This window comes from Diachasma alloeum, unplaced genomic scaffold (genome assembly GCF_001412515.2).
Source record: "Diachasma alloeum isolate Michigan unplaced genomic scaffold, Dall2.0 Dall_scaffold_00280, whole genome shotgun sequence".
NCBI classification, from domain to species: domain Eukaryota; kingdom Metazoa; phylum Arthropoda; class Insecta; order Hymenoptera; family Braconidae; genus Diachasma; species Diachasma alloeum.
Window position 1 is genome coordinate 1,526,268 of NW_021680419.1, and position 27,805 is coordinate 1,554,072.

At 36.4% G+C, this 27,805-nt stretch overlaps 2 protein-coding genes across 6 annotated transcripts in view; one reads left to right on the forward strand and one right to left on the reverse strand.

Annotated features, from left to right (window-relative positions):
* LOC107038360 overlaps positions 1-26,460 on the forward strand; it is a 64,153-nt gene extending 37,693 nt beyond the window's left edge. For all 5 annotated transcript variants that reach the window (XM_015257409.1, XM_015257410.1, XM_029126126.1 and 2 more), the window contains 8 exons: positions 8,651-8,720; positions 8,790-9,085; positions 19,888-20,037; positions 21,840-22,112; positions 23,468-23,551; positions 23,629-23,677; positions 24,334-24,601; positions 24,837-26,460. In XM_015257409.1, the coding sequence (XP_015112895.1) occupies positions 8,879-9,085; positions 19,888-20,037; positions 21,840-22,112; positions 23,468-23,551; positions 23,629-23,677; positions 24,334-24,601; positions 24,837-25,377 (1,572 nt within the window). In that variant the 5' untranslated portion in view covers positions 8,651-8,720; positions 8,790-8,878 and the 3' untranslated portion in view covers positions 25,378-26,460. The remainder of the gene's footprint in view (positions 1-8,650; positions 8,721-8,789; positions 9,086-19,887; positions 20,038-21,839; positions 22,113-23,467; positions 23,552-23,628; positions 23,678-24,333; positions 24,602-24,836) is intronic.
* Positions 1-27,805, reverse strand: part of LOC107038359 (conserved oligomeric Golgi complex subunit 7) — a 69,214-nt gene that overhangs the window by 36,273 nt on the left and 5,136 nt on the right. The window lies entirely within an intron of this gene.

The window sequence follows — 27,805 nt, forward strand, 5'->3', positions numbered from 1 at the left end:
GAGAGAGAGAGAGAGAGAGAGAGAGAGAGAGAGAGAGAGAGAGAGAGATGTTGGTGAGAGGGGAGCTTTTTTCATTTTACAAACTGGTTCAATTTTTTTCTAAAAATGCGGGTGAAACACAAGGCGAAAACCGGTTGTATCTATGGATGGACGGGGTTCTCGTTGTGCGCCCCCCTCTATCTTTTTAGTTGAATAAAATAGTGGGGGGAATTGATGGAACACAAGAGACACTGCAAAAGAGAAGGGGGCAAAAGGGGGAGAGAGAAAAAAAAATTACACTTCTTCGTTGTACACTCCCGGACATTTTGTTTTTATCTGCAATGATGTTTACGCTCTCGTAAATCTTTGGAATATTCTCGATTTATGTTTGAAAATTTTCTTGATAAATTAATGATAGCAGCTGCAGGAAAAACCGTTTTCTTTTGTTCTCCCTCCCTCCCCCGGCGCCCCCCCCCCCTTCGTATGTATATGGGAGAGACTGGGGGAGAATTGATGCACAAATATGAGTAATCTAACAATAAGACGAGTGAGTAAAATTGCTGCTGTGGTGTACTCTATGAATTTCCGTCTATAAACGACTGATAATGTCGACCTACCATAATGCGATATGAGAATAACGACTCGTACCAGTTACAAGTCAGTTTGAACTTGTTTAATTTTACCAAGAAATTCTCATTATTTTACAGCGAATCCAATCGCCATATCATACACCACTGGATCACTCAATCATAATTGATATTAAATTGGGTTAAAATAAGTGAGAAACTTCATTATTTGGAGAGCTCCACACACAGAGGATTAAAAAAAAATCTCAAATACGATGGAATTACTGCATTTAATAATACAAATTAAATTAACTAATTCCAATAATTAGTCGCTAAAGTCTTCGCTGGATGATGAAATTTTAAGCCACTGAGGGAAATACTGAATTTCATTCAACGAAAATTAATTAAAATTTCATATTTGCCAACTAATTAATGCTAAAAGATTAAGCGAGAATAGAAGTTACACCGTTACAATTTGATCAACTTCCTCGGTACCGGTAGTGACGTCACACATCTGGTTTTGTTTTCATCGGTTCGTGTGTAGAAAAGTGGTCGTGCGTCGTCTGCCTCACGTGCTTCACGCTTCCCCCCTACCTTCACCCCAACTTCCCCCACTTTTTTCGCCCAGAAAAACAGTGTTATATGCCTCACACACCAACAAGTGGTCCTTGTACCTCACTTCCTAATCATTGCAATCGACTTGTTTAAAGTACCCGTGAATTATGCTGTAATAAATAAACAGCGAAGTGTAATCAACCATTCTGTGGCTGCTATAATTAAGTGACACATCAGCATTCACGGAAATTGGATATATCAACGAATAATAGATGTCTGAGGAGCGATAAATTATGCATTTGCGGTAATTCGGTTACTGACATGTTTTATACGCTCGGACGATGAAGAATTTGTCTTGTATTCCATTTGCATTTTCACAAGGAGATGATTTCCACCGTTTCTACTCGTGAAATATTGACTAGAAGAGACCTATCCTATTATTATTATTATTTATTATCCTCCTATATCCTCCTGTTCTCATCTCGTCTCGTTTACTGAAGATGAAAGAAACGTCAAGTTGTTTTATATCGAAATATCTCGAAACTGCCTGACCGCTAATCCTCAATTCTGATTGGCCAATGAGTCACGTGAAGTAGTCGCTGAAAACAATCTCCGGTATTTTTAAATTCTTCAAATGCCGAAAATTTTTTCTGCATTAATTTTTCATTTTTTCATGCGTAAAGTTTATTTTTATATCAACATCTAAATTGCCTAGTATTTACTAAAGATGAAAGAACCGTGAAGTTGTTTTATATCGAAATATCTCGAAACTGTCTGACCGTTAATCCTCAATTCTGATTGGTCAGTGAGTCGCGTGAAGTAGTCGCTGGAAAAAATCCCCGGTATTTTCAAATTCTTCAAATGACAAATTTTTTTTTTGCGTCATATTTTTCATTTTTTCATGTGTGAAGTTTATCTTCATATCAAGACATATCTAAATTGCCTAATTGTTGATCATGAGAAAAAAAACAGTATTTCTAAATTTTTTTCACTCACAAATTATTCCTCACTTCGCAAATTTTAATTTTTTCATATTTATCATACGCAAAAATGATCAACTCTTGCTTCTCAGGGTTTCATACATAAATTCTAAACTCTACAAAATTCATGAAAATTCTTCGGTTTCCCAAGTAATTCGAGAAAAATCTTTGAAGAGCTGCGGTTATCTGGAAAACTGTAAAATTTTCCGAAGAATTCACGAAATTGTTTCAGTTTTCTAGGAAATCAATTCATAACCCTCCCCTCATTTTTCAACAATTACAGATTTTAATCAAATTATTTTAAAAAGTAAAAAAAAAGAATTGATCGAAGATTTAAAATTATTCATTGATGTTTCACTCTTCATTTTCTTAATTCTCTTTAAGTCATTATCAATATTTATGAAACATCCGTGAGTATATGAAGTTTAATAAATTCGATTTCTTCATTTTCACAACAAATAGATAAGCGCGCGCACATGCCTAGTGAATAAAAAAACTGTTACCAAAGAATATTAAATGACTGGATAATGCGAAGTAAATCAAAAGAAAAGGCAAAAATCAGTTACCATCAGTCATTGTTGTCAGGTTTAGAGAGTGTAAATTCCTCATTAGAAAAAACAATTAAATACCCACTTCCCTCAAATTTTTACCCAGAGAAACAGTGTTATGTGCTTACACATCAAAAAGCGGTCCTTACACCTCACTTCCTAGTCATTATAGTCGACTTGTTTAAAGTATTCGTAAATTATGCTGCGATAAATTACCAGTGAAGTGTAATCAAACATTCTGTGTCTATTATAATTAAATGACTCATCAGCATTCTCAAGAATTGTAATTATTAACGAATGATAGATGTCTGAGGAGTGATAACTTATGCATTTGCGGTAATTCGGTTGCTGACATTTTTCATTTTTCATATGCCCGAACGATGAAAAATTTGTCTTTTATTCCATTAGTATTTTTGCAAGAAAAATGGTTTCCACCGTTTCTCCTCATGAAACATTCATTAGACGAGTGAATTGACAACCATTCCCAAAAACCATTAAATAAACTTTTTAATTTTAGTTCTTATTAGAAAAAGCAATGAAAATCTACCCACTCGAGAATGTGAAAGACACTAAAACTGTATTCGATTGAAATGTCAGGTTAAATTGACGCTACAAGAAGAGTGGTATTCATAGACTTCCCCCAATAATCGATTACCCAAAAGACCCCTCTTTATAGAATGCCTGCGAGTTCTCAAAGTTATATAGTCCTTATTTTATGCCCCTTGTATTTATATTCAGAACCTGCTATTTCCGTTTTTAGAACCATTTGTAACATTAATATTTCATTTCATCACGGCCCTCACAATTTCATCGACTGCTGTTTTCCACCAAATTCCTGAACTTTTGAATGTCATGGACATTTTTATTGATGATTCGCTATTAATCACCGCAAAATGCATGGATTCGACACAACGACATATTTTTTCTAGACTCAGTTGAGCTCTTCGCTCATTACGGCAGCATTCATGCATTTTCCTCAACAATTTTTTTCATGTTTCATCACTGATTAGTGGAAAAATTAGTGGACCAATATTATTCCACTCTATTCATTTTTAATATCTTTACTTTCTACTCGAAAAATGCAAACGAACAGCTCCTTTAAAAATTGAATGCGTACCGAACATTCAATATCGCCTTTTTTAGAGCCATTTGTAACATTAATATTTCATTTCATCACGGCCCTCACAATTTCATCGACTGCTGTTTTCCACCAAATTCCTGAACTTTTGAATGTCATGGACATTTTTATTGACGATTCGCTATTAATCACCGCAAAATGCATGGATTCGACACAACAACATATTTTTCTCTAGATTCAGTTGAGCTCTTCGCTCATTACGGCAGCATTCATGCATTTTCCTCAACAATTTTATTCATTTTTCATCACTGATTAGTGGAAAAATTAGTGGACCAATATTATTCCACTCTGTTCCCTTTTAATATCTTTACTTTCTACTCGAAAAAAGCAAACGAACAGCTCCTTTAAAAATCGAATGCGTACCGAGCGTTCAATATCCCCTAAAAGCATGTCTTCAATTTCCCCATAATATTTTGCAAACGAGAAATAATCTCCCTCTGCATTCTCGCACCCCTCGGCTTCCATTAAAATTGATCGACCCCACCTTCAATTTTTTTTCAAATTCCTAGCCAAAAAAAAGAGCTCCCCTCTCCGGACAGCGCAAAAATTTAATTAAAAAAGGAGGAAAAAAAAATATTGGCGGCCCCCTGTCGGTCTTCAGCTACACCCCTGAGTGTCTCGGCGGGAAAAAATAGTGGTGGGGTTTCCGAGTGAAAAGAGAGAAGAGGGAGAGAAAGCGGGAAAGCAAGACAGCGTGGACGATACAGTAATTGTGTGGTGAAAGAGAAGAAGAGAAGTTAAAGTTTGAAGTGAGATACAAGCTCTGTCGCGTCTAAAAGAGCGAAGAAGCGGGGCGCAGGAGGAGAGGTGATGCGATAGTGGGGGCGTACATTGGCCTAAGATGTAGGGAGCCAGACGAGCTCGTGGTGGGAGTGGAGGGGAATGAAGGTGAAAAAAAAATTAAAAAAACACAGCGTCGTTGTCTGCGCGGGATAAAAAGCGGGTATGAGGCAAAAGCCAACAGAAGAGGAGGCCAGGGAGACTCGGCTGGACGATGGGTTCACTTTTTTTTTTACCTCCCCCTCTAGACCACCCGCCCCCCCCTCTCTCTCTCTCTCTCTCTCTCTCTCTCTCTCTCTCTCTCTCTCTCTCTCTCTCTCTCTCTCCCTCTCTCTCTTTTTTTCGCGTACATGTGTATGTGCGAACGGTGGAGGCGGAATAGAATGAGACAAAAGATAAAGGAAAAGAAGGAAATAAAATGAGGGGAGGGTGAAAAGGCAGTTCCGAAGCATTTTGTAGCATTGTAGGTCGTTGCGTTTTATAACGTAACTTTTTAATTTTTGCTTGGTTGACGAATGATACGTCGGTGGAAATTTTTTTCATGCCCTTTGTCGTGACGTTACTCATTGATTTTTGGAAATTTACGGTTGAACAGCATTTGCCATTATTTGTGTTATTGAGCCAATATTGATGAATCAAGTGATGTAGCATGTTCCGTTGATAACGAATTACTCATCCTCGGTAAATTGTTGGGAGACTGAATGCAGAGAAAGACATTGTCGTAATTAAAATCGTAAATCTCGTTTAGCAGTTGGTCTTTGGCATTTTGAAATTCGTGTTTGGCGAAGTCGTATGTTTACATACGGAGTATTTTTTATTATTCATGTGTGGGCAAACCATGTGCGTGCGGTTGATTTTGAACAGCGGCTAAACGGAGTGAAGTGGAGAGAGAGAGACAGACAGAGAGAGAGAGANAGACAGAGAGAGAGAGAGACAGAGAGAGAGAGAGAGAGAGAGAGAGAGAGAGAGAGAGAGAGAGAGAGAGAGAGAGAGAGAGAGAAAAAGGGAAGCGCCCGGTTGGGTTTGTGAATGGACGAGAGCTTCACGTTTCGACGTGAAAGATAACGCCTCGTGTTTATCGGTTGTGGAGTGAGTACAGGACAATCTCGTGGAGAGTAAGAGGGATTGTGCACGATTTGTTTGAGAATTTTCGGATCCAGGGGGTTATGGTAGGCTTTAATTAATTTTTCAATTTTTCACTTCCGTTGTTTTTTTTTTGCAATCGACTTTTGTTGTCTGGGAGAGTAAGCTATGCAGAAAAGAATGGAAAAAAGAATATTTGATACGTGATGGAAACTTTTTCAATTTCCGATAAATCACGGTGTATTGGTGGTTTTTCTTTTTTGAAATTTTTTAATTAATCGGAAGAGCGGAGTCTCAAGTTTTTTTTTAATGAGAGAACGGTGTAATTCTCGTTCCGTCGATTTTATATTCATTTTGTGAGAAGGGGCTTTTATTTCGCAATTATTATGAAGATATAACCCAAGTTAATGTCGGAAATAGAGGCGGTTTTATTTAATTCTGTCTGAAAAACCCGCTCGGCTTATCAAATCCGAATATACACACGAGTAATCGATGACAATGTACTGTTGAAAAATTACCCTTGAAATTTTAAGTGAAAAAGCTTGAAATTTTTAACAACGATAAAGTTACATTTATTGACAAGTCAGTTAATTTCTTGAAAATTCAAGTAATTCTCGATTTTCAGGCCCATGCAGCACTTAAAAATGTTGAAATTGAATTCAGTAGCGAAGTGGTAAAACGGTTTAATAAATCAACTCATCTCCCAGTTGAGTTTTTGAGGAATATTTCCGAATCTAAGAGAAATAGCGAAATTTTGGTAATCACATTTGTTGTAGCTCTCAATCGGCTCTACAAAAAAGGTCATAACAAGAATATTGCTATCTCCCTTAGATTCCGCGATATTCATTGAAAACTGGTCAATAGTCAAAATTGACTTGTACCGTTTTACCACTTCGCTACTGAATTGAAAAATCAATGATTGTTTAACATGAAAAATCCAGTTTTCCTGGATTTTTAAGATGAATGAGAAATTTTGCGAACGCTCTCATTTGAAATTGAATTTAAATACATAAAATCGAAAATTCAGATGACGCTGTGATTGAAATTTCAAGAAATTTCTAACAGTGAGATGTTCTGACGTATTCAATCGGCGTATCCTTCTGAGACATCTCAACTGCTCTCACTCACTGCAGTTAAATGAGCGGCAGGGCCCATCATAGCCAGGATAAATAAGCGCCAAGTCACTATGATTTTCTTCACATCATTTGGTTTGTGGAATTCCGTGAATTCCTTTGGGCACTGGTAAATAATTTGTTTTTCCATCGCGGACGTTGAAACGAAGAGGATTTAGCATTTTTCAAACTGCATTCGTCATTTTGAATTCTCAAACGGGAATTCTAGAAGTTTTATTGCTCAATGCTCTCAATGACGCAACGGTTTTGCCCAGAATAACTTATCAGCAACTCGAATGAGTTGTCTGAAATCTCAGTGATTTTTCGAAATGACGGAAAGAATGTGAGAATGATAAGATGATTGAAAAACCGATTATCAAGTGAGCGGAACGACAAAATCATTTCCCGTGTCACAAATTTTTTTTCCGCTCGAGTGGAGAATAGCTCCAGTTTTCGAAAATTTCCAAGTACAGGCGGAAGTCAATTTCTGTAAACACGTGAATGTTTTTTTTCCCCGTATTTACGGAGTTTTAGAAAATTGGAAATTGACGGGAGATTTTCACTTCGGATAGCAGGCGACTGCAATCAGAACCTCCTTCGACATGATAGAAAGTAACTACGAATCTAGGATAAATCGAGAGACTGTTAGCCCGTTTTTACCAACCGACAGAATATAATTTCATCAGAGTTGACATTGATTCTATGAATGTAATAATTTGAAACTCCATAAATCAATGAGTGGAATCCCGTCTCCGAAAATTGCATTCAAAAGTTAGTGGATACTGATTGGATTGATTCCGATAAATATTAAAACCCGGGTGAAATCCAAATGGAACATTTTTCAACCACCACCTCATGATTAAACTAAAATTCTTCGTGAAATCGATCAATGCCACCAGTCAATTCACTCTCCAACTTTATTAAACTTTAAAATTTTTATGAATATCCCAGCATCAAAGTTTAATCAAGCTATTACATCCTCCTTGTGTCATGAAATTTTTCCTCAAACTTCAATTTATATTTTTTTTCTCGGTGTGTCTCGAGAATTTTTATTTTACCCCAGTTTTGATGGGTACTCGTTAGCATTCACAAATAAAAATTTATACTTGCCCTCGTAAAATTTACGAGGCTCTTTCTTTCGAGTCCTCAAGATATAAATACATAAATATTTTTACGATAAAGTGACCGAAGGGTATTCCCCCCTATATCAAACAGCGAAAGCTCCTTTTCCGTTTAATTTTTCCCCATTTTCAAAATCTTTCAACATGAAATCGCAGACAACCAAGGGTTGTGACCTTCCATCCTGGGCTCTTCTTTTAAAAAAAGACCAGTGAGTCAGGACTCGATCGATTCCACCCGGACATTCACCATGGGGTGTATCTATTTTAACCCTGGAAATTAAGTTACGATATGAATTTACAGGGACCCCCCCGATTCTCAGCGGAGATTAATTGAATTACAGGAAGGATGAAGTGTTCCGGGTTTATTCACGAAACAAATTTTCCTCAATAATATCTCGAAATCTGCTACGTTTCTATCGGATAAGAGTGAATATTCAAATCAAGAGTTGAAAATTACCTCAATCAAGAAACTTGAGGAAATGGACGAAGAGAAAAAAAAATTGTGGGTCATTTCGCGTCATCCAGTCGACGGAAATTGTCCACTCCAATTGTCTATTATAGTTACATTCCTTTTTCTTCATAATATCTCGCCTTAATTTTTTTTTCCTCCACCTCTCCTAGAATTCTATTCACTCGCATACTCTGAAAAAGAATTAAATATTCATGCCAGGGACAGCGTTTGCATCTAATAAACCGTTGGAATTTTTTTCGCATTGTTTTTGAATGAAGTTTTTATGAAAAATTCATATGGAGAGAATTAAATTTTTTTCTTGTGCTTTTTTTTACAGATAAGGGGTCTCGAGTGCAGACGATCGAGGCAAGCGCGAGGAGGAAATCTCTAGGACCAAATCGATACGTGTAAGCAAGTGGAATAAATTCTCATGAATTTAGTGAGGGCTTTTTTTCATTTGTTCTTTGTCATCGCAGGTGTTATCAACGCCCGAAACGTGTGAAACCCCCTGTGGTTCATCGTAAATAATTACAAACAGTTCGGTGATTTGAATAAAAACGCTCGTATGCAACAGCAACGTAACTCCGGCGTTCCTTCAGCCTCAGTGACAACGCCACCATCAACAATGTCAAATATGTTTCCACAGCAGTACTGCCTTAGATGGAAGTACCATCACAGCAATCTGCAGACTATGTTCTCGCAGTTGCTTGAGAGACAGGCGTACTGTGACGTCACACTCGCTTGTGAGGGCCAGACACTGAGGGCGCACAAGGTAAATAAACTCATTTGATCACGTCTCCTCAGCCCCTGCTCCCTCCTCTCCTTTTTATCACCATTCGTCACTCTCGATTCGCGTCTATTCTCCAAAAAATGTCAGTCGTTACCAGAGAAACTTGAATTTTTTGGAAACGTTTTATCTGCTGTTATAAAATTATGAAAGAAAGTGGGGGAAATTGCTTCGAAATTTAATATGCGGAAGTATACACTGAAAAAGAAATTATTTTTGCCAAATTTTCATTTACTTGAGGGAAGCATTCATTTTTTCAAAATCGTATTTTTCCTACTGAGTCAGGCCCAGGTGAGCCCGAGTAGGTTTCCATTATGACGATCATGTTGATCTAGAGGATGACTGTGTTGCATTTGACCTTGGATGTACTCCTTCAATGATTATTCATTTTTCATAAATTTCTTATTTTCTAGAGGGAAGAATTTCGATCAATTTTTTAATCCTCCTATTTACTAATGATGAAAGAAACGTGAAGTTCTTTTATATCGAAATATCTCGGAACTGCCTGACCGCTAATCCTCAATTCTGATTGGTCAATTAGTCACGTGAAGTAGCCGCTGAAAAAAATCTCCAGTATTTCTAATTTTTTTAACTAACAAATTATTCTTTACTTCCCAAAATTCTATTCTTCACTTCCCATTCGCAAAAATAATCAATCCTTGCTCCTCAGATTTTCATACCTAAATTCTAAACTCTACAAAATTCATGAAAATTCTTCGGTTTCCCAAGTAATTCGAGAAAAATCTTTGAAGATCTACGGTTATCTGGAAAGCTGAAATTTTCCGAAAAATTCAAGAAATTTTTTCAGTTTTCTAGGAAATCAATTCATAACCCTCCCCTCATTTTTCAACAATTACAGATTTTAATCAGATTATTTTAAAAAGTCAAAAAAAAAGTTAATCGAAGATTAAAAATTATTCATTGATGTTTCACTCTTCATTCTCTTAATTCTCTTTAAGTCTATTGGAAATGGAATATATAAATAAATATGAAATGCAGTGGATTGAACTTTAATTTCTTGTCTTCATTTAAATTGCACGAGGAAGAAACGTCTGCTCTTTACGGATCTCTCTAGAGATTAAATGCTGGTCACAAAGACCAAAAGAATATTCGTCACCTAATGAAAGAACTCACTGTTCTTTCTCCCTATGAAATCATTGTTTATGTTTATGTAAACTTTCAGGCGACTCTCTGGTGCCCTCCCCGTCGATTCGTTTTTGTAACCGTCATTTCTCAGTTGAATGGATTCTATGAATTTGACTCAATAATCCAACAAAGTCATTATCAATATTTATAAAACATCTATGAGTATATGAATTTTAATAAATTCGATTTCTTCATTTTCACAACGAATAGATAAGGTCTAGTGTTGATAATTATTGACGGAGTGCACTCAAAGTGATAACTAACATGCTCATCTTCTGGAGCAATATAATTGTCATAATTGACACTTAATGGCGATTGTCTGGGAATGACTCGACTGGAGAAATACGGCATTGAAAAAAATACTTCTCTCAAGTAAATGGACATTTGGGAAAAATAATTTTTTTTCTCAATGTACTGTTAAACATTTTTTGCTGATCTTTTCCGTACACTTCACGGAAATTTTGATCACAATTCAATTCAAAATTCAAAATTATATGGGAAAATCAATGAAAACTAGATTATTAGTTCAATTTCTCCTTGAAAATTGACAGAGATTAGCCAAATTCAAGGTAATTTGGTACTGAATATTCACGTTTCGATTGGAGATTCAAATAAGTTGAGGAACTCACGTCCTCTTGCTGCTAAAAAATTCGGCATTTCCTAATTTACTCCCCCTGAACCGAATTTAATATCACTCTCCTGAACAGTGATGCCACCTGCTCCTGAAATTTCAATTCCCCCTACCAGCGTGTCCCTATTTTATTTCGAACAGACAGAAGACCCAGTGATTAATATTTCGACCAAGAAAATTGAATTCGGTCGACTGATTTTTCAGATATTGACCAAAATAGTTTCCCCCACAAAGTTCAATATCTCCAAAACTAATCACCTGATTGCGCTCATCGAAAATACCAAACTTTGTTATCACAAGACCCCAAACTCCCGCCGCGTTTGGAGTTTCTATCTCGAGTTTCGTGAGCTGTCACGTGTGCTCGTGATTTCAGGGGAAAATGAAAGTAACATTGACTTTTACCTGGTTACACTTGATTTTGATTTAAATAGTTGAGTATCATTGACTATCATCATTTTATGATTCACGACATCTCGAGTAATTTCTAGAATCTCAAGTACTTTTCGATACCTGCCCTCTTGGAGGAAAAAACCAAAGGTGGAATGCCGTCAGCCTCAGTCGAAGCCATTATGGATTCATTCCAAAAGCCAACTCGACAAAATATCCTCATTTTTATTATATCCACAACTACAAAGCATAATCATACTCAAGACGAGTATAAAACTTGACAAACGATCAAATTTCTGGCTCTTTGTTTCGAGCAGGTGGAACAAGAAGCTGGGGGGGAGGGGGAGAAGAGAGGAGGGTTGGACAAAATGTGTAATTCCCCCCTGCCCCTGCCCCCTCCCTCCCTCTCTCCAATTTTTTCTCAGCCCAGACGTATTATATTTTTCATGTCTTGTATGTTTTTTTTCCTCCCCTCCTCGGTCATTCTCTTTTCTGCCACGTTTCGCAACCGTTCTCGGACGCTCAGGTAGCGGGGAAAATGCGAAAAGGGGAAAGAGAGAAAAAAAAGGAGAGGGGAGAGAGGGAGGCCAAATAGGTGGCACTCCATCAAAGTTGAGTATACATTTGGCTTGGTTTATTTTTTACTTTTGGTTGGACTCCAAATTGTAAAATCAATACTTAGTAGTAAATTTCAAATGGAGAAGAGTCGAGCCTTCTCGTCGCCGTTATAATGGTCGCGTGTATAAACTCGTGAAAAATAATAAAAATGATAGAAAAAATTCAGGAAGAAGGAAGAGGAAGTGACATTAAGGTAGAAATGACTGAATTTTTAAGTTAATAATTACACTTGATGAAGTCAGGTCGTTATGAGCAAGTTGAGTTCAAAATGTTGGAAAATTTGATTTCTTGAGAAACGAAATTATTGGGCAGCACTAGGAATTTTTTTTGCAACGCTAGGGGAATGCAGTTGAGAAGTGGTAAAACGGTACAAGTCAATTTTGACTATTGAGCCGTTTTCAGTAAATATCTCGGAATGTAAGGGAGATAGCAACATTTTTATTATAACCTTTTTTGTAGAGCCAATAGAGCGTTATAAAAAAAGTCATGAGAAAAATTTTGCTATCTCTCTTAGATTCCGAGATATTCGTCAAAAACTAGCCAATAGTAAAGAACGACTTGACCCGGTTTACCGCTTCGCTACTGAAATGTCATTACGAAAATTTCGCTATCTCCCTTGGAGTCCGAAATATTCCTCAAAAACTCAACTGTGAGATGAGTCGAATTAAACCGTTTTACCACTTTGCTATACTGAGGGAAAAACTAATACGTTGTCGAACAAGTCTTGTTTGAGCCAACAAGATCGCTAGTTGAAAATTGCCAAAAAAGAATTTGTTTGGTTCGGAAAGTCTCAAACATGAATAATTGTTCTGCTTTCGACAGCAACGAAATATTTGGCTCAAGAGGCGGATAATTCACACCAGACGGTGCCTTTTCAGAATAAAAATATCTCATAGAGGGAAATTTATCAACAAATATTTTATCCCTAAATTACAAGATTTCTGTCATATCATTATTATTTGTTCATTTAAAAAAACTACTATCCCTTGTTTCGCATAAAACAAAGATTTTTCGGGAGCAAAATACGTATGGGAGTATCGAATAACGAAGGAGTAGTGCTAGAAATGACATCACTTGCATGTACAAAGAATGCAATTTTTTTTTGAACTACTAAATCTATTTTCGCGACAAAAATTTTTCATTCCTGCGCANATACGTATGGGAGTATCGAATAACGAAGGAGTAGTGCTAGAAATGACATCACTTGCATGTACAAAGAATGCAATTTTTTTTTGAACTACTAAATCTATTTTCGCGACAAAAATTTTTCATTCCTGCGCACTCTGCATGTTTGGCACAAAAAAGCCTTTTTTGATAATTTTCAAAAAACTATTTTCTTGGCAGAAGTAAGACTTGCTTGAGAACTTTGTCGTTTTTCTCTCAGTGTACTGAATTATTGTGGTCTCAAGAAAATTTCGTGGAAATACAGGAAAATATATGGCACTGCATGGTAATTTTTCTGGTGATGCAAAATAAAATTTCTGGTGCCGTACGATAATTTTTTCAAGAGCGTAAATTTCGCCTCGCTTGTAGTGCTGGTACGTGAATTTCTCTGCATTTTTCCCCCTGGAAAAATTCGTTTGTTCACGTTTCGAGGGCTACATGCACTCCTCTTTAGGTCAGTTTATTTAATCTATTTCCCGATAAAATGCAAAACAAAAATGTAAAAATGAAGATGATACTTGATGCTAGGCCAACCAGAGGTCCCGATAATACCAACATCTCCAGAAGAAAACACACGATGACACGCGTTCTGCACTGATAGAATGAAAAATATCCTCAAACAAATTGAGAAAACATTTGAATGGGTGAACTGCACGAACCGGCATTTACGCTCACCGAAAAGAGTGGTGGTATAAACAATGGAGAACTTGTGCTCGTGACGAACTTCTGTCATGGGGATGAATGAGGAAAATTGTCCTCAAGGGGTCGAGGATGGTTAAAGAGGGGGAGGATTTGCGCGATGACAGCTGGCGATCTTTTAGCCACCTGCCCCCAGGTGTCGTTGTCTTTCCCCTTTGGTGTCTCATTGACCTCCGAAGTTTTTATTCCCTTGAATCGATCGTTACTGTGAGGGTTTAATGAAAATTACGATACCGTCACTTCAATTTTCTGAGACGATTCCGTAATCGGTGAGCGAGCTGTGAGTTCCGCAATTTTTACTGAACATTTTTATTTCTCTAGAAATAAAAATAAAAAATGTAGAAAATAAAAAATTTAGGAACAATGAATAATCATTGGAGGAGTTCATCCCAGATCATGTGCATAATCCGGATCACCTGAGGATGACTCAATTGGAGAAATATGATTTTGAAAAAATAAAGGCTTCTCTGAAGTGAAAAAAAAATTTTTTAAAGTAATAAATTTTTTTTTAAATTAATTAATTAATTAATTTTTTTTATTTGTTTTTTTAATTTAATTTTTTTTAAATTAACCTGAGGATGACTCAACTGGAGAAATATGATTTTGAAAAAATAACTGCTTCTCTCAAGTAAATGAATATTTGGCAAAAATAATTTTTTTCCATGTGTACATGTTCGTTTGGCATGAATTAAAAAAATGGGACTCGAGATTCGAGATTTCTCTCAGATGAGACTGCAGACTTCTTACGAGAACTCGTAACATAATTAATTGAAGATTAAAATAAAATATGAAAATTCATCTCCTGAATTTCCAAGAACTCAACTCAGTTTATCATCTTCGGAATTTTTAGACCAAAGAAAAAAGCAATTTTCGGAAATTGCTACGTTCGAAACTATTCCGCACTGGATGATGAGGACACATTCCAGAAAGTTCCGTTTGCATACGGGGGTCCAACTTCCCTAGATTAAATTGCAGACAACTGACTGGAGAAAAATTCCACTGTGCGAAATTCTCAATCAGTCCTTCGCAGGCCAGAACACAGCAACAATCTTGAAATTTCTAGAAAGGGAACAATGGAACTAGGAGGAACCATAAACCGATTTGAAATCACATCAATGGAAATTAAGAGAAAATGTGAAGATAAAATATGCCTGTTTAGCATAGGGGGCCATTAAAGCCTTCGGCAGATAAAACTCCATGGGCTGCCGTAGCAGGACATGAAGCCGGCTCTCACACGCTAGTTTTATTTATGCTAATTAATCCCGAGTTGTTAATTCAATCAGTCTTCCTACAAAAATACAAAAACCTCGAGGAAGTTGAAAAATTTTAGTCTTCAGAAACTGAACCCAAGAAAATCCTGAATTATTAGACGTTTTGCAACTCAGCATTTCTAATGACGTTGAATGTAAGGATAAAAATCGCAGGAAGCGCTGCTCAGTATTCAATTTAATTCACTGAAAAACTGTAACTTTATATCGAGCTCCAAAGAAATAAGATAAAATTCATTTATTCAAAAGTCACGGGGGAGGAAGAGGAGGGGATTCTAAAAAATTATCGACACGAGTATAAGTGTTAATTGGAGTTTATCGCGGAGATACACGGAGAGAAATCAGTAGCGAAGTGGTAAAACGGTACAAGTCAGTTTTGACTATTGATCAATTCAATGAATATCTTGGAACCTGAGGGAGATGACAAAATCTTTGTTATTTTTCTTTGTAGAGCCGATTGAGAGCTACAACAAACGTAATTATCACGATTGAGAGCCGATTGAGAGCTACAACAAACGTAATTATCACTTCCTGTAAAAAAAGTGAAATTTAGAATTAGAATCGTTGAATTGAAAATTAAGGCCCGGGTGGAGTATTTTTCGAACGTGATCCTCGGGGTTTTTTAAATTTTCACATAAACATTATAATAGAATGTCTCCACCGAGGAGGATCATACGGCCAATAGGAGATTGGACACTCATGTCCCCACAAAATTCAGTAGCGAAGTGGAAACGGTACAAGTCAATTTTGACTATTGACCAGTTTTCAGTGAATATCTCGGAATCTAAGGGAGATAGCTAAATTTTTGTTATAATCTTTTTTGTAGAGCTGATTGAGAGCTACAATAAATGTAATCACGAAAATTTCGCTATCTCCCTTAGATTCGGAAATATTCCTCAAAAACTCAACTGGGAGGTAAGTCGACTTAAACAGCTTTACCACTTCGCTACTGAAATATTTAATAAAAATTATGCATCTTTTCCGCAAATCCGGAGCGTAATGTGGTTGTAGGAGATTTTATGAAACTGTTACTAAATTTTTTCAGAGCGAACCCTAATTTTTACCCGAATCCCTGTGAAAAATTACGGTACCGTCCCTTAAATTTTCTGAGTCGATTGCGTAATCGGTGAGCGAACTGTGAATTCCGTAATTTTTACGGAACATTTCTCTCCGTGTGGCAGAAAAATTTCACATACGCATTATATATCGCATACGTTTACGCCCAGTCCGTAGGATTAAGATTTAATTTTTTTCCACTAACATCATCATGGTGAGGACATTTTTTCCGTACATACATTTTTCACCTTCCTATTTTTCAGTCTACTTCTCCCTCTTCGTCTAACACTCTTGTCTCTTTATCTTCCTCAGTAAAATATTCCACTTTTTTACGTCGTTGCAATTTCATGCAAAATTAAAAAACACTGACGTTTGTTCTCGGTATTTTTTTTCTCTCCTTTTTTTTTGTTGAAATATCTCACGATTTCCTGTAACCCAATGAGTCATATGTGCACGAAAGAAGCTCTTGGATTTCATCTCTGCAACGATTTTTTTAACTACTTTGATAAATCCAATCAATCGGAAAAATAAAAATGAGAGAGCGTAAAGCGGAAAAATAAGGTTGTTTTCTTATCACAACTTTTTTCCCCCTCTTTTGAAATATTTTCGTCGTAAATCAGACATTATCCGCAGTGAAACGTTTCTTTCCACGAAAAAAAAGGAAAAAAAAAGCATTGAATAAGTTGTTTTTCTGTACATTTCCGTTTGAATTCTCAGGCGCAACATTTTTTTGTTCTCTTTCTTTTAGAATTTCAAAAATCCCAATGACTCGTCTTTTTTTCCTTTTTCTAATTCTTACGTCACCGTCTACCGACTCAACGATTTCTCAGAATTTTTCGAAATTCTTTCCCTCACCGGGTTTTTGGTTTCTCATCTGCTATTGGTTGCGTCAGCAAGTGGAATTTCATTTTCTCTGGGTTTTTAATGAACCGAATAATTTGTCGCAACTGTTTCGCATATTTTTCCCCAGTCCGTTTTTTTTCCACAGTTGATTGTTCATCCCTCGTGCCTCAAATGTACGTGTGACTTATTAAACGATTGATTTTCGTCCAATCTCTCGCGTACTCCGCACGGAGAGAAATGTTCAGTAAAAATTACGGAACTCTCACTGCACTCACCGATTACGGAATCGACTCAGAAAATTTAAGTGACGGCATCGTAATTTTTCACAAGAGATTCAGATAAAAATTACGGAACGCTCCGGAAAAATTCCGTGACAGTTCCGTAAAATTTCCTACAACCACATTTCGCTCCGGAATTACGGAAAAGATACGTAATTTTTATTGAATATTTCTCTCCGTGCGATGCTCCATAATTCAAGCGGAATAGAGGGAAAATTATTTCGTTAAAAGTTTGAAGTTGAATGAAATTTTGAATGTCCAGTCGGTTGTGCTATTTCTCCTCGTTTTTTCGATCGGAAACTTTGGAAAGAATGCCAATAGCACATAGTTGAAGTCCTGGCCAGCTTTTGGAATCAATTTCAAAACTCATCTTTGGACGTTTCATCCAATATCGTCAGATATTTTCCTTTTATGCCGTCGTCCTTTTTTCTCATTCTTTGAAGTTTTCTCTCAAACTTCAATGCCTGTCACTCGCATTTACCTCATTCATCCATTCGACAGAACCAATCATCGATAGAGAGAGAAAATTTGAATCGTAATTATGGAGGAAAACTCACAAAGCAAATCCCACAGACTGAATGGAAAAATGGAAAATGTCAAAATCCTTCCGCAAATTGAAGAATTCATTCTAACAAAATTAAACCGAAAATCTGACTTCTGCATTTCAAACTTTCACCTCTCCCTTGTAATTCCCCGCAATCCATTGCTTTCGGATTGCCGCTCACGTTACCACGCGAAGCGCTAAATCAAAGGGAAAAGAACAAAGCGCTGAAGTGCATAAAAAAAGTACTTCCCGAAAAAAGAAGCGAAATAAAAAAAAACATAAAATATGAGTATAGATGAGAAAAAAGAAGAAGCGCAGGAAAGCATATTCATTATTTTCGTCTTCGTGAAAGGACGTTGGAAAAAGTAACTACAGAAGTTGAAAAAAAAGGATATTAAAAACTGATGGAAAAAAAAAATCGTGTAAGGAAAAAGAAGAACTGATGAAAAACGAAGTACGAACGAACGCGCAGCAAGCGTTAATTAATTCTGCGCCTGAAGGGACATACGTGAGTAGCAATTCTCCCTGTATGGTGCGTCGAGAGTGACTCATTCACGATAAGGAATTAAATCATAAATACGACCATGGAAATGGCAAAAAAACAGAATTTCGAATGATTTTTATTTCATTTTTTCCTTTCGATGATTCAGAGGATTGAATCATTCCAGTTGAGAGTCATGGAACTCAATAAAATTGAAATCTGTAACATTGACTTGACAATTGAGGATAAAATGCAATTTATCATTGGGTATTCTCGAAAAATTCCGATCAGAAAAATCCATCGGGTGAATTTTGAATAATTTTTATTTCATTTTTCCTCTCGATGATTCAGACGATTGAATCGCTCCAGTTGGGAGTCCTGGAACTCACTAACATTGAAATATATAACATTGACTTGACAATTGGATATAAAATGCAATTTATTATTGAGTATTTTCGAAAAATTCCGATCAGAAAAATCCGTCCGGTGAATTTCGAATAATTTTTATTTCATTTTTCCTTTCGATGATTCAGACGATTGCATCACTCCAGTTGGGAGTCCTGGAACTCACTAACATTGAAATATATATTAACATTGACTTGACACTTGGAGATAAAATGCAATTTATCATGGAGTATTTTCGAAAAATTCCGATCAGAAAAATCCATCGGGCGATTTTCGCCTCAATATCCTTTTTTTACGTCTCTCGTGCAATTCACCTCCCCTCAATCCTCCCACTCCCCGTCGTCGTATATATATATATATATATATGTATATATATAAGATGGATCGCCGTTATACGGGAGATATATAGAGTTTATTACCGGGAAGACATCGTGGAGGAAAAGAAAAAGGAGAAGTGAAAAAAGAAGCCAAAGGGTGGGGATAGAAAGAAGTAGATGGAAAAATTGTGCGCCTTGCCCAAGGCAGACTCGGAATGTTTCGATATGAAGCGGGGAGTATAATTTCAATTTTTACCCCTCCCCCCCTCTCCACTCCCCTCCCCTTTATCCACTCATTCCAACCTTTTTTTATTGCTGTATTTCACCATAAAAGAGTCCGTGGATATAATAAAGAGATATATAGAGGTAGTCTAGGAGGTGGGAGGGGGGGGGGGAAGGGGGTGCTGAAGGCACTGCGAAGTTGACGGCCAGCAGGCGGCTTTTGCCCAAGCGCTTTCCTTTACGGCCTTATTTGCGGACGGCGTAAAATTCAAGGAAAATCAATACGGACTTCACTTGCCCATTAAATATTCAGGCTATTGACTGGCTGTCGTAGTTTGGGCGGGGCTCTGAGATAGACACATTTTTTTTTTCAACTCCCAACTCCCCCTTTTTTAAAATCACCCTTCTTCGTGTTTTTACGCCCCTGCAATTTTTTTGCCTCTCTCTTCATGAGATTTTATTAAATTCACATTCACCATTTCGATGGAATGAATTGGGGATGATTGTTTTCTCGGGGGTTTTAGATTCGAGTTGAGATCAGAATTCTCTCCTCTGAGGGTAGAGAAGCTGAGACTACCCTTGGGGGTGAAAGAATTTTTAATGCTGATGAAATAATTTCATCAAGTTCTCCCATAAAACTTTTTCCTCTGGCTTTCCATCCAAAACAAAACGAGATAAATTCACTTCAGCAAATAAAAAGCACTTAATACTCTGAATTTTCCTTTCAGGTTGTCCTGAGTGCGTGTAGCACATACTTCGACACAATATTGTCGCAGTACGAGGAGAAGGATCCAATAGTAATAATGCGTGACGTCAAATTCTCAGACATCAAAGTACTCGTTGAATTCATGTACAAGGGGGAGATCAATATCGATCACGTGAGTTATTTCTATTTACTCTCTCACATTTGCAATTTTTATTTTCACTCATTCTCACTTTATGCTGTGTACGTGATGGAAGAATTAATCATGAGCATTGGAGAATGTAATTTTTCGGTTTCTTTATTTCCACATCAAGAAAATCAGAAAAATACGATTTCTTCTTCGATTCTAGTGCAATTCACTCGGCTAAAATATTCAATAATCTGCGTTTACGAAGTCAATTTCCTGTGAAGTGGGACAAACCTGCATGAATAGCGCGATTTAAAAAAAAATGGTCATGAGCCAGTAAATAACAGAACAATTCACAATTTAATGAAAAATAAAAATTCTCTTTGCCACTGGTTTTCCATTAAACGAAAGCGGAATTCTTTTCAAATATATATTTATTCAACACTGGAATCGTTTCAAGGCCCTGACCCACATTCGATTTTTTTTTCTACTTCCTCCTATTTATTCATCTTTTTCCCCTGTTATTTTCAATGCACAGCGGTAGAAAGCTGCATAGAAAGTCCCCCACTCTCCTAATTTCAACTATTTCAACTCGATATTGCCGGTTGGATATATTAACCGACAATAATTGGATTCATTGTTCATCCTATCGCCTTCACCTCGCTCCTACTCGTTTTTTCATTTCAATTTTTTGTCATTCCGCATTTATTCCTCTCCATTTTTTGACACTCGAACAACAAACAATTGGATATTTAATAGAATACAATTGAGGCAATCTCGCATTTGGAATATCATTAAACGGTGAAAGTTGGAGAATTATTTCAATTTCAAGATTGAAAATTCATGATTGACACAATTATACATTGACACACTTATTCATGATATAATTGAAGACGAGATGTTCGGATTTGAAAATACACTGTTCGAAAATTACTCATGACATTTCAGGTAATAATTTAATTGAATCTTGAATTGAATTCAACTTCACAAGAAATTCCAACAATGTACGGTAAATGTACCTATGCTCGTTCAGATGCTGCCAGCTATCACATTTTACTCATTTTGATAGTCCCAAGAATCTATTAAGACTGAAGTACGATTGGAGTTATTATTTTAGTCAATAAGAAAAGTTACAGACACCAATGCAGAGTTATTTATTGAATAATACGAGAGAAAAATCCCATTCACATCAACTCGCGCTGTGACAGAGTCAGTTCTTAAGCCACAAGTTAAGAAACTCACAATTTTAAAACGTTGATATCTCCGTTACAATAGTAAAATGGGATTAAAAATCCCTTGACTAAGGTTTCGAATAGTTAAAAATTTAATAAAAATGCATAAATCATAGTAACATCCGGATATTTCACTGGAATACCGCCAATTAAAAGAATAGGTACAATGAAAATGGCATTGATCTGGCAACTGGTAACGGACTAAACGGATGAAAAAATCATTTAAAAGGTAGGACTGTCCAGTGGAAATATAATTTTGTGCCTCGAGATATTTTTCAACGTTGTTTTATCGCAAAATAGGCTACTCGCGATGTAATTAGTTCAGATATAACCTTTCCATATCACTCAAATCACGAGACGAGGATAGGGACATGTGTCAAACGAGCATGGGGACATGGGACTTTTCCCATTCATGGACGATTATTTATTAAAAAATGGTAACTATCACAATTAATATAAATAAATTCCAATTCTGAAGGTTTTATCCTCTGATACGTAATTCAAATCACCGCATCTTGACGCTCATTTCGATAGAAATATTGGACTAACGATGCGTTCACCTCAGCTAGACGAGCCTAGGGCCATTTACCTTATTGGTATTTTTGGGAATGATTCCAGACAAGACTGTCATCTCTGCTGAAAACTGCAGAGGATTTACACATAAAAGGATTGGCGGAGGTGAGCTGGCGAAGTGATTCAACCCAGAATGAGCTGAATAACAGTGGGCACAGTCCGGGAGCTGGAACTCCCGGTGTTGAGACAGTGCTGAGGGAAGGTGACGCTGACGAACCACCCCCTCCAAAACAAAAACGCCGGGGCAGACCACCCCTCGACGATCCACCATCAGCCCACGACGTATTCACACCTAAAGTTACATGCATCACTGGAAACGTACGAACATTTCCCGTAAGCCCCATTAACCCTCCAACGCGGAATATCCTGTTTAGTCCCAGTGAGAACGTGTTGAGGGATGTTGAAATCCATTCTACGGCGCCAACCGGAAGAAAGCTCATTTACGTTGGGAGATTAACGAAACATTTGGATGATGAAAACAGTGAAGAAAATGGGGGAATATATTGCACTAAGGGAAAATTTCATGCGAACATTCTGAAATTAACCACAACTCATTTATGTGAAACTTCACGGGATTTTTAGAGGCAACTATTGGCTGGAATTTGAATTTCATCTAAAATTCAATCGGATAAAAACGTTAATTTGAAACTTGTGCACTTGTTAGACATGAGCAACTCCAATTTCCTGGAATGTTCAACCTCTAAATGATTGAATCATTTGGAATCATTTGGATGGAGAAATTACTGAAGAGAATAGGGAGTTGGGAGAATATATTGCACTGATGGGAAATTTCGTGTGAACATTCTTGAGATATTTAAGAACAATCAATTTATATCAGTGGCGAAGTGGTAAAACGGTTTGAGTCGACTTATCTCCCAGTTGAGGTTTTCAGGAATATTTCGGGCTCTAACGGAGATAGCGAAATTCTCGTCATTACATTTTTGTGGCTCTCAGTCGGCTCTACAAAAAAAGTTATAACAAAAATTTTGCTATATCCCTTGGTTTCCGAGATATTAATTGAAAACTGGTTAATAGTCAAAACTGACTTGTACCGTTTTACCACTTCGCTAGTCATATGGAAATTCAATAAAGTATCAATTTTTGATTGATGCGATAGTGAAAATGACGGAAATTCAATCACCCATTCCCTTCAATTTTAATTTTATCTAAAATTAAAATTCAATTCTGAAAAACGTTAATTTAAAACTTTAGCGCTTGTTAAACATGAACAACTCCAATTTCCCTAAATGTTCAACCTCATAAATCAAACATTCATGAATAATTTGATCTTGAATCCAATTTCAAGTCACAAAATTGCAAATTGGAGTGTAACTGCTATTTCAATAAATATCCAACAGTGTGGTATAAACTTTTCGTTTTTCATCGTAAATGTTTCACGATCTCGAAGAGAAGTAGGTTAATCGGTATTTTTGGAATCAATATTGGAGAGCTGGGGAAATTCCCAATTTGAAATGATATTGCTGAGTCTTTTTCGGTCCACTGACTTTTCGGTTTTTCCTTCATTGTTTCGTTCGTCAAAGAGACTTTACCTGTATATGTATCTTGAACAGCAGTAGAGAATGCCCCCCTCGTACCCACCGATGACCTCCCCAAATAGAATTTCTGGGGCTCGAAAGAATGAGAAACTTCAATGAAATATGTTTTTAATCCAGGAGGAAATGATGAGTGAGGGCGATCACGAGAGCTGGGACGACGAGATGATGATGAACGAGAACAATGAGCCTCCGCTGCCAGTGGTAAATTCCCACTTCCTAAATAGCTCATGATATTTTAATCCCTGTCCCCCTTCAATAATTGATTATTAAATTTTCAGTTGTCCTACTTATCCAAGGAAGACGTCAACTCAGACCAAGAAAAAAAACGTAAGTGACCTCGTTCAATCTCGGATTATTCCTGTTACACACTAAAGAAAAAAAGCTCACAGATTTAACAATTCGTTTGTTAAAAATTCCGTTACAAAAGGGAAAATTTATCATTAGTCTCGCATTTTTGTCTTGATTTCAGAGCCCGGGTGGATTATCTTTCGAAAGTTAATTCGATTGTTTTTCCATCTTTATAATGTAAAATATATCACAATGTCCATTGGATTTTACATCACGCAGAAAGAAGTCTCTAAAAATTATGATTGTAAAATAAACAAAAAGTAGGAAAAAAACTGAACATTTTCAAAGAGCGTTTTTAATAAAGATTAAGAAATAAGTCCGATAGAGAGGAAATAGTGAATGGATAATTTGTCATAGTAACTAACGATCTGACAGCCAATAGATACATCAAATTATTGATTTTCAAAATGTTCAGCTTCTTTTCAACGTTTTTTTCATTATACAATCACAATTTTTGGAGACTCCAGGACTACGTAAAACTGAATGACAATTGGAGATCATTTCAGACAATCAAAATAAAAAAAACCACCAAGATCACGTTCGAAAGATAATCCCCCGGGCCCTCAAATAAAAATTGTTATGTAATTTTAGCGTGAACTTTGTTCTCCATCTAAAATTTCTACTCTTATGTCCAGAATCTGCAGCTCCCAGCACTCCGTCAAACTCAAATGCAACGAACCCAGCGATTCCCGAACAATTCCGTGATGTTGTAAAAATGAACGACTACCTAACAACAGGCAGACGACAGGAATTCTGGGAGGAGCCATTCACGAGACGCGTTATGGATGCTATCAAAAGTAAAGAACTTGAGATGAAGACTGCCGCTGAGATACTTGGTGTATCCTATGGAACACTCTACGGAAGATACCGTGACAGTTATGGTTGCCTTAAACACCCTTACAGGTATGTAAAAAAAGCACTGCTCATTCCTCAAGCCCTCATGACTCTATGATTGAGTGGAATGACAACTGATGACTGTTTGTGAATCCAACGAGTTGACAGAATGCGTCAATCATTAATAAGACAATGAAAGTTATTAATTTGACACATTTTGGGTAAAATTCTACTCAATCATAAACACTTTAAGGATAATATATCAACGTAAGAATAATGTTCAGCCTGAACTACATGTTTCTAGAGTCCGAGACTTTTGGTCAGAACCAGGACCTGCTGAAGTCCTATCAAAGCTTCGAAGGAAAGAAATAACCCTATTCCGGGCAGCCGAATTTCTCAATGTCACCGTCCACACGCTTGCGACGTATCTATCAACGTTACAAGGCCCCGACAGAATTTCATTGGCCGGTGAATTGAGTGCTGCGAGCCCTCTAGATGGCAACGACGGAGATCCCACTAATGACTCAGTTAATGAAATATTGCAAAAGTTGAATGCTGCGGGGGCAACAGCTACGATACCAACAACATCAGCATCGATAAAGAGAGAGGGAGGGGGTTACATTGAACTAGCAAGTACAATACCAAAAGCAGCGAGTTCAGTGCTCGAAAATAATCCAGACATAACCATTGTCAAGACAGAGAGTATTCAGCGCAAGAGGGAATACTCGAAAGTGTCAAATACGGAGAATAATAATGCTAAATTAATGAGTGGAGGGGCGGTCAGTGAATTGCAACAGAAAATAACAGATCCATTGTCGTTAAACAATGATCATAATAAACCATAACTGTTCAGGCCTTATTTGACACCGAATATTCCTAGATTTGTACAAAATCATGGCTACAGGAGGGAGCTCTGCCCTAGGAGATTTTATTCAAATTTGTTCAGTAGATTTCTCACAAATTTTCAGTTGAAATAAGTTCGTTTTTTAAACTTTAGGAAATCGAAGATGAACTCTCGGTTATTTCATGACTCTGTGGAAAATTAAGACAATGAGGGAACTTTCCCCTCTATCACTTTTTGCGAAACTCAATTTTCAGTTGACTATTGGAAATTTGTGGGATAATCTCACGGGAGAAGTGCAGATAAAGTCGCGACATTCACTTTGAAGTTGAGAATTATTCTGTTGACTGTCTTCTAACAACTATTCAATGTGAATAAAATACAATGTGTGACAATATCTTCAACTCTAGGGCAGAGATGGTACAGCAGTTGTTGAGATATTCATTCCTTTTCCTATGATTTTTGTTTCATCATTTACAGTAGAGAGAGAGGTATCTGTTGGTTTTTTGGATGTCATCCTTACATTTGACATTTTTATTTCAATTGTTTGGAGTGACATTTATAGACGAGTGTCGAGCCTTTTTCAATTTTTATATCCAATACATTTGAGTTTTCAAGCAATTTATTTTGACAAACTCCAAGTGAAACATCCGAAAATATCCACGACCTTGAAATCAGCAGAAGTTTCATCTCTTTCGTGCAATGAAAAATGAAAACATTTTATGACAAGAGAATGCATACTCCCGAGCGATTGATTACACCAGGAAAAATGCAATGCAACGGAAAAGTTGATGACTTGAGCGAACACTAACTAATAACGGAAATTTAATAACTGGTTTTTTTTTCGTCTAAAAAACGGAATTCGAGATGGACTGACGTACGATATAGAGAAAAAAATGAATATAAATAATAAATAAATAAATGGACGAATGGAGGAGCAAATGAAGATACATGCATAGCGAGTAAATAAATATTTAACATACTATTGCCTATGTGAGCGTCTAGAAAACGATAAATGAAGAATTATATTTTTTTCTCTTTTTATATAAACAAAAACATTGGTATAGAAATAAAATATGCACTCGTAGATGTTTTAGAGACGTTAATAGATGTTACATTTAGTGCGAGCTTTTTTATAAAAATTTTAAGTGAACTTTTTTTTTTATTTAAGAAATATTGAATATAATTTAATCGATTGGAAAACATTACTTGATTGTATATCAAAGACGTTTCGTTAATTATATTGAATATTAATTATTATTAACTATTCTTTGAGACAAAAATAAATCATAAACGTCCATGTGTAAATATCGGTGCAATAGAGATTTCTAGAGGATGAATTTATATCATTTGTCAGAACTAAGTGGCTTTTTTTTTACGAGAATGAAAATTAAATCATCATATGCCTGAATATGGAGAATTATTCGTATTTGGATTAGTTTTGTGAGTATTTTGGAAACTTGTTCAAGTGGAATTGGAAATATTTTTATTGGAAAATGGACCCGCAGATTTGCACTCTAAGTCTCGAGGATTTATTTATCAATGGGAAGGTCTCCTGCCATCAATTTTAACAGCAGTTTAAAAATTTCCATTTGTCCAAATCCCCAAACTATTCATGCAAATAATCATAAGGATAATGTCTACTCAATCCCTGCTTCATCATTATGAATAATATAAAAGACATATTCAGGTCAACGGATTGCTTCTTATGCTTATTAACACCTTATGACGATTGTTTTTTTTTTCAATTATACAAATCATTTGTTCTTTTCTCGAGCTAGACACAAAATTGTGAGGCAAGAGTGAATAATTGAATGTGAAGAAGAAATAAAATATTGAAATTTCCCTAAATGAAAAAATAATAATGACTGGATAAACCGAGTATTCCTGTTTGCTGATTGTAAAATTAAGTAAGAATTTAAGAATTATAAATAATAGGTATTTTTCATTGAATATTTTTCGATGATAAACAACAAAAAAATAAATAAGACTTAGTTCCCTTCGAGTTCATCATGCCTGGACACTTGTGGAGGAGTTTGAATAATTTTTTTTCTCTGTTTCCAAAAATGCGCAAATGAATATTCTTTTGCATTATATTCTTTTGCATTTCTTGTGATATGTATATACCATGTATTTATTCTTCTTGGATTAGCTGTTTTTCGAGAGTGAAATTCTCCAATTCATTTATATGAGGAGACGAGTTTTGTTTTATCACCTGATGGAGCTAAACCGACGCGTACAAAGTTCATTTCAAATTCAGTTTCGATCATCAACAGAAAAAGAAAAATAAAGTAGTTTTAAAAGAAGAGAGTAAGTATGTTCTCAAAGACTGCAAAATAAACTAAATTCACGCATAGAAAAAAAAACCCGAAATAGACAACAAAATTCACGAGACTCTGTTCCTTTGCTCGCTCTCTCCCCCCCCCCCCCCC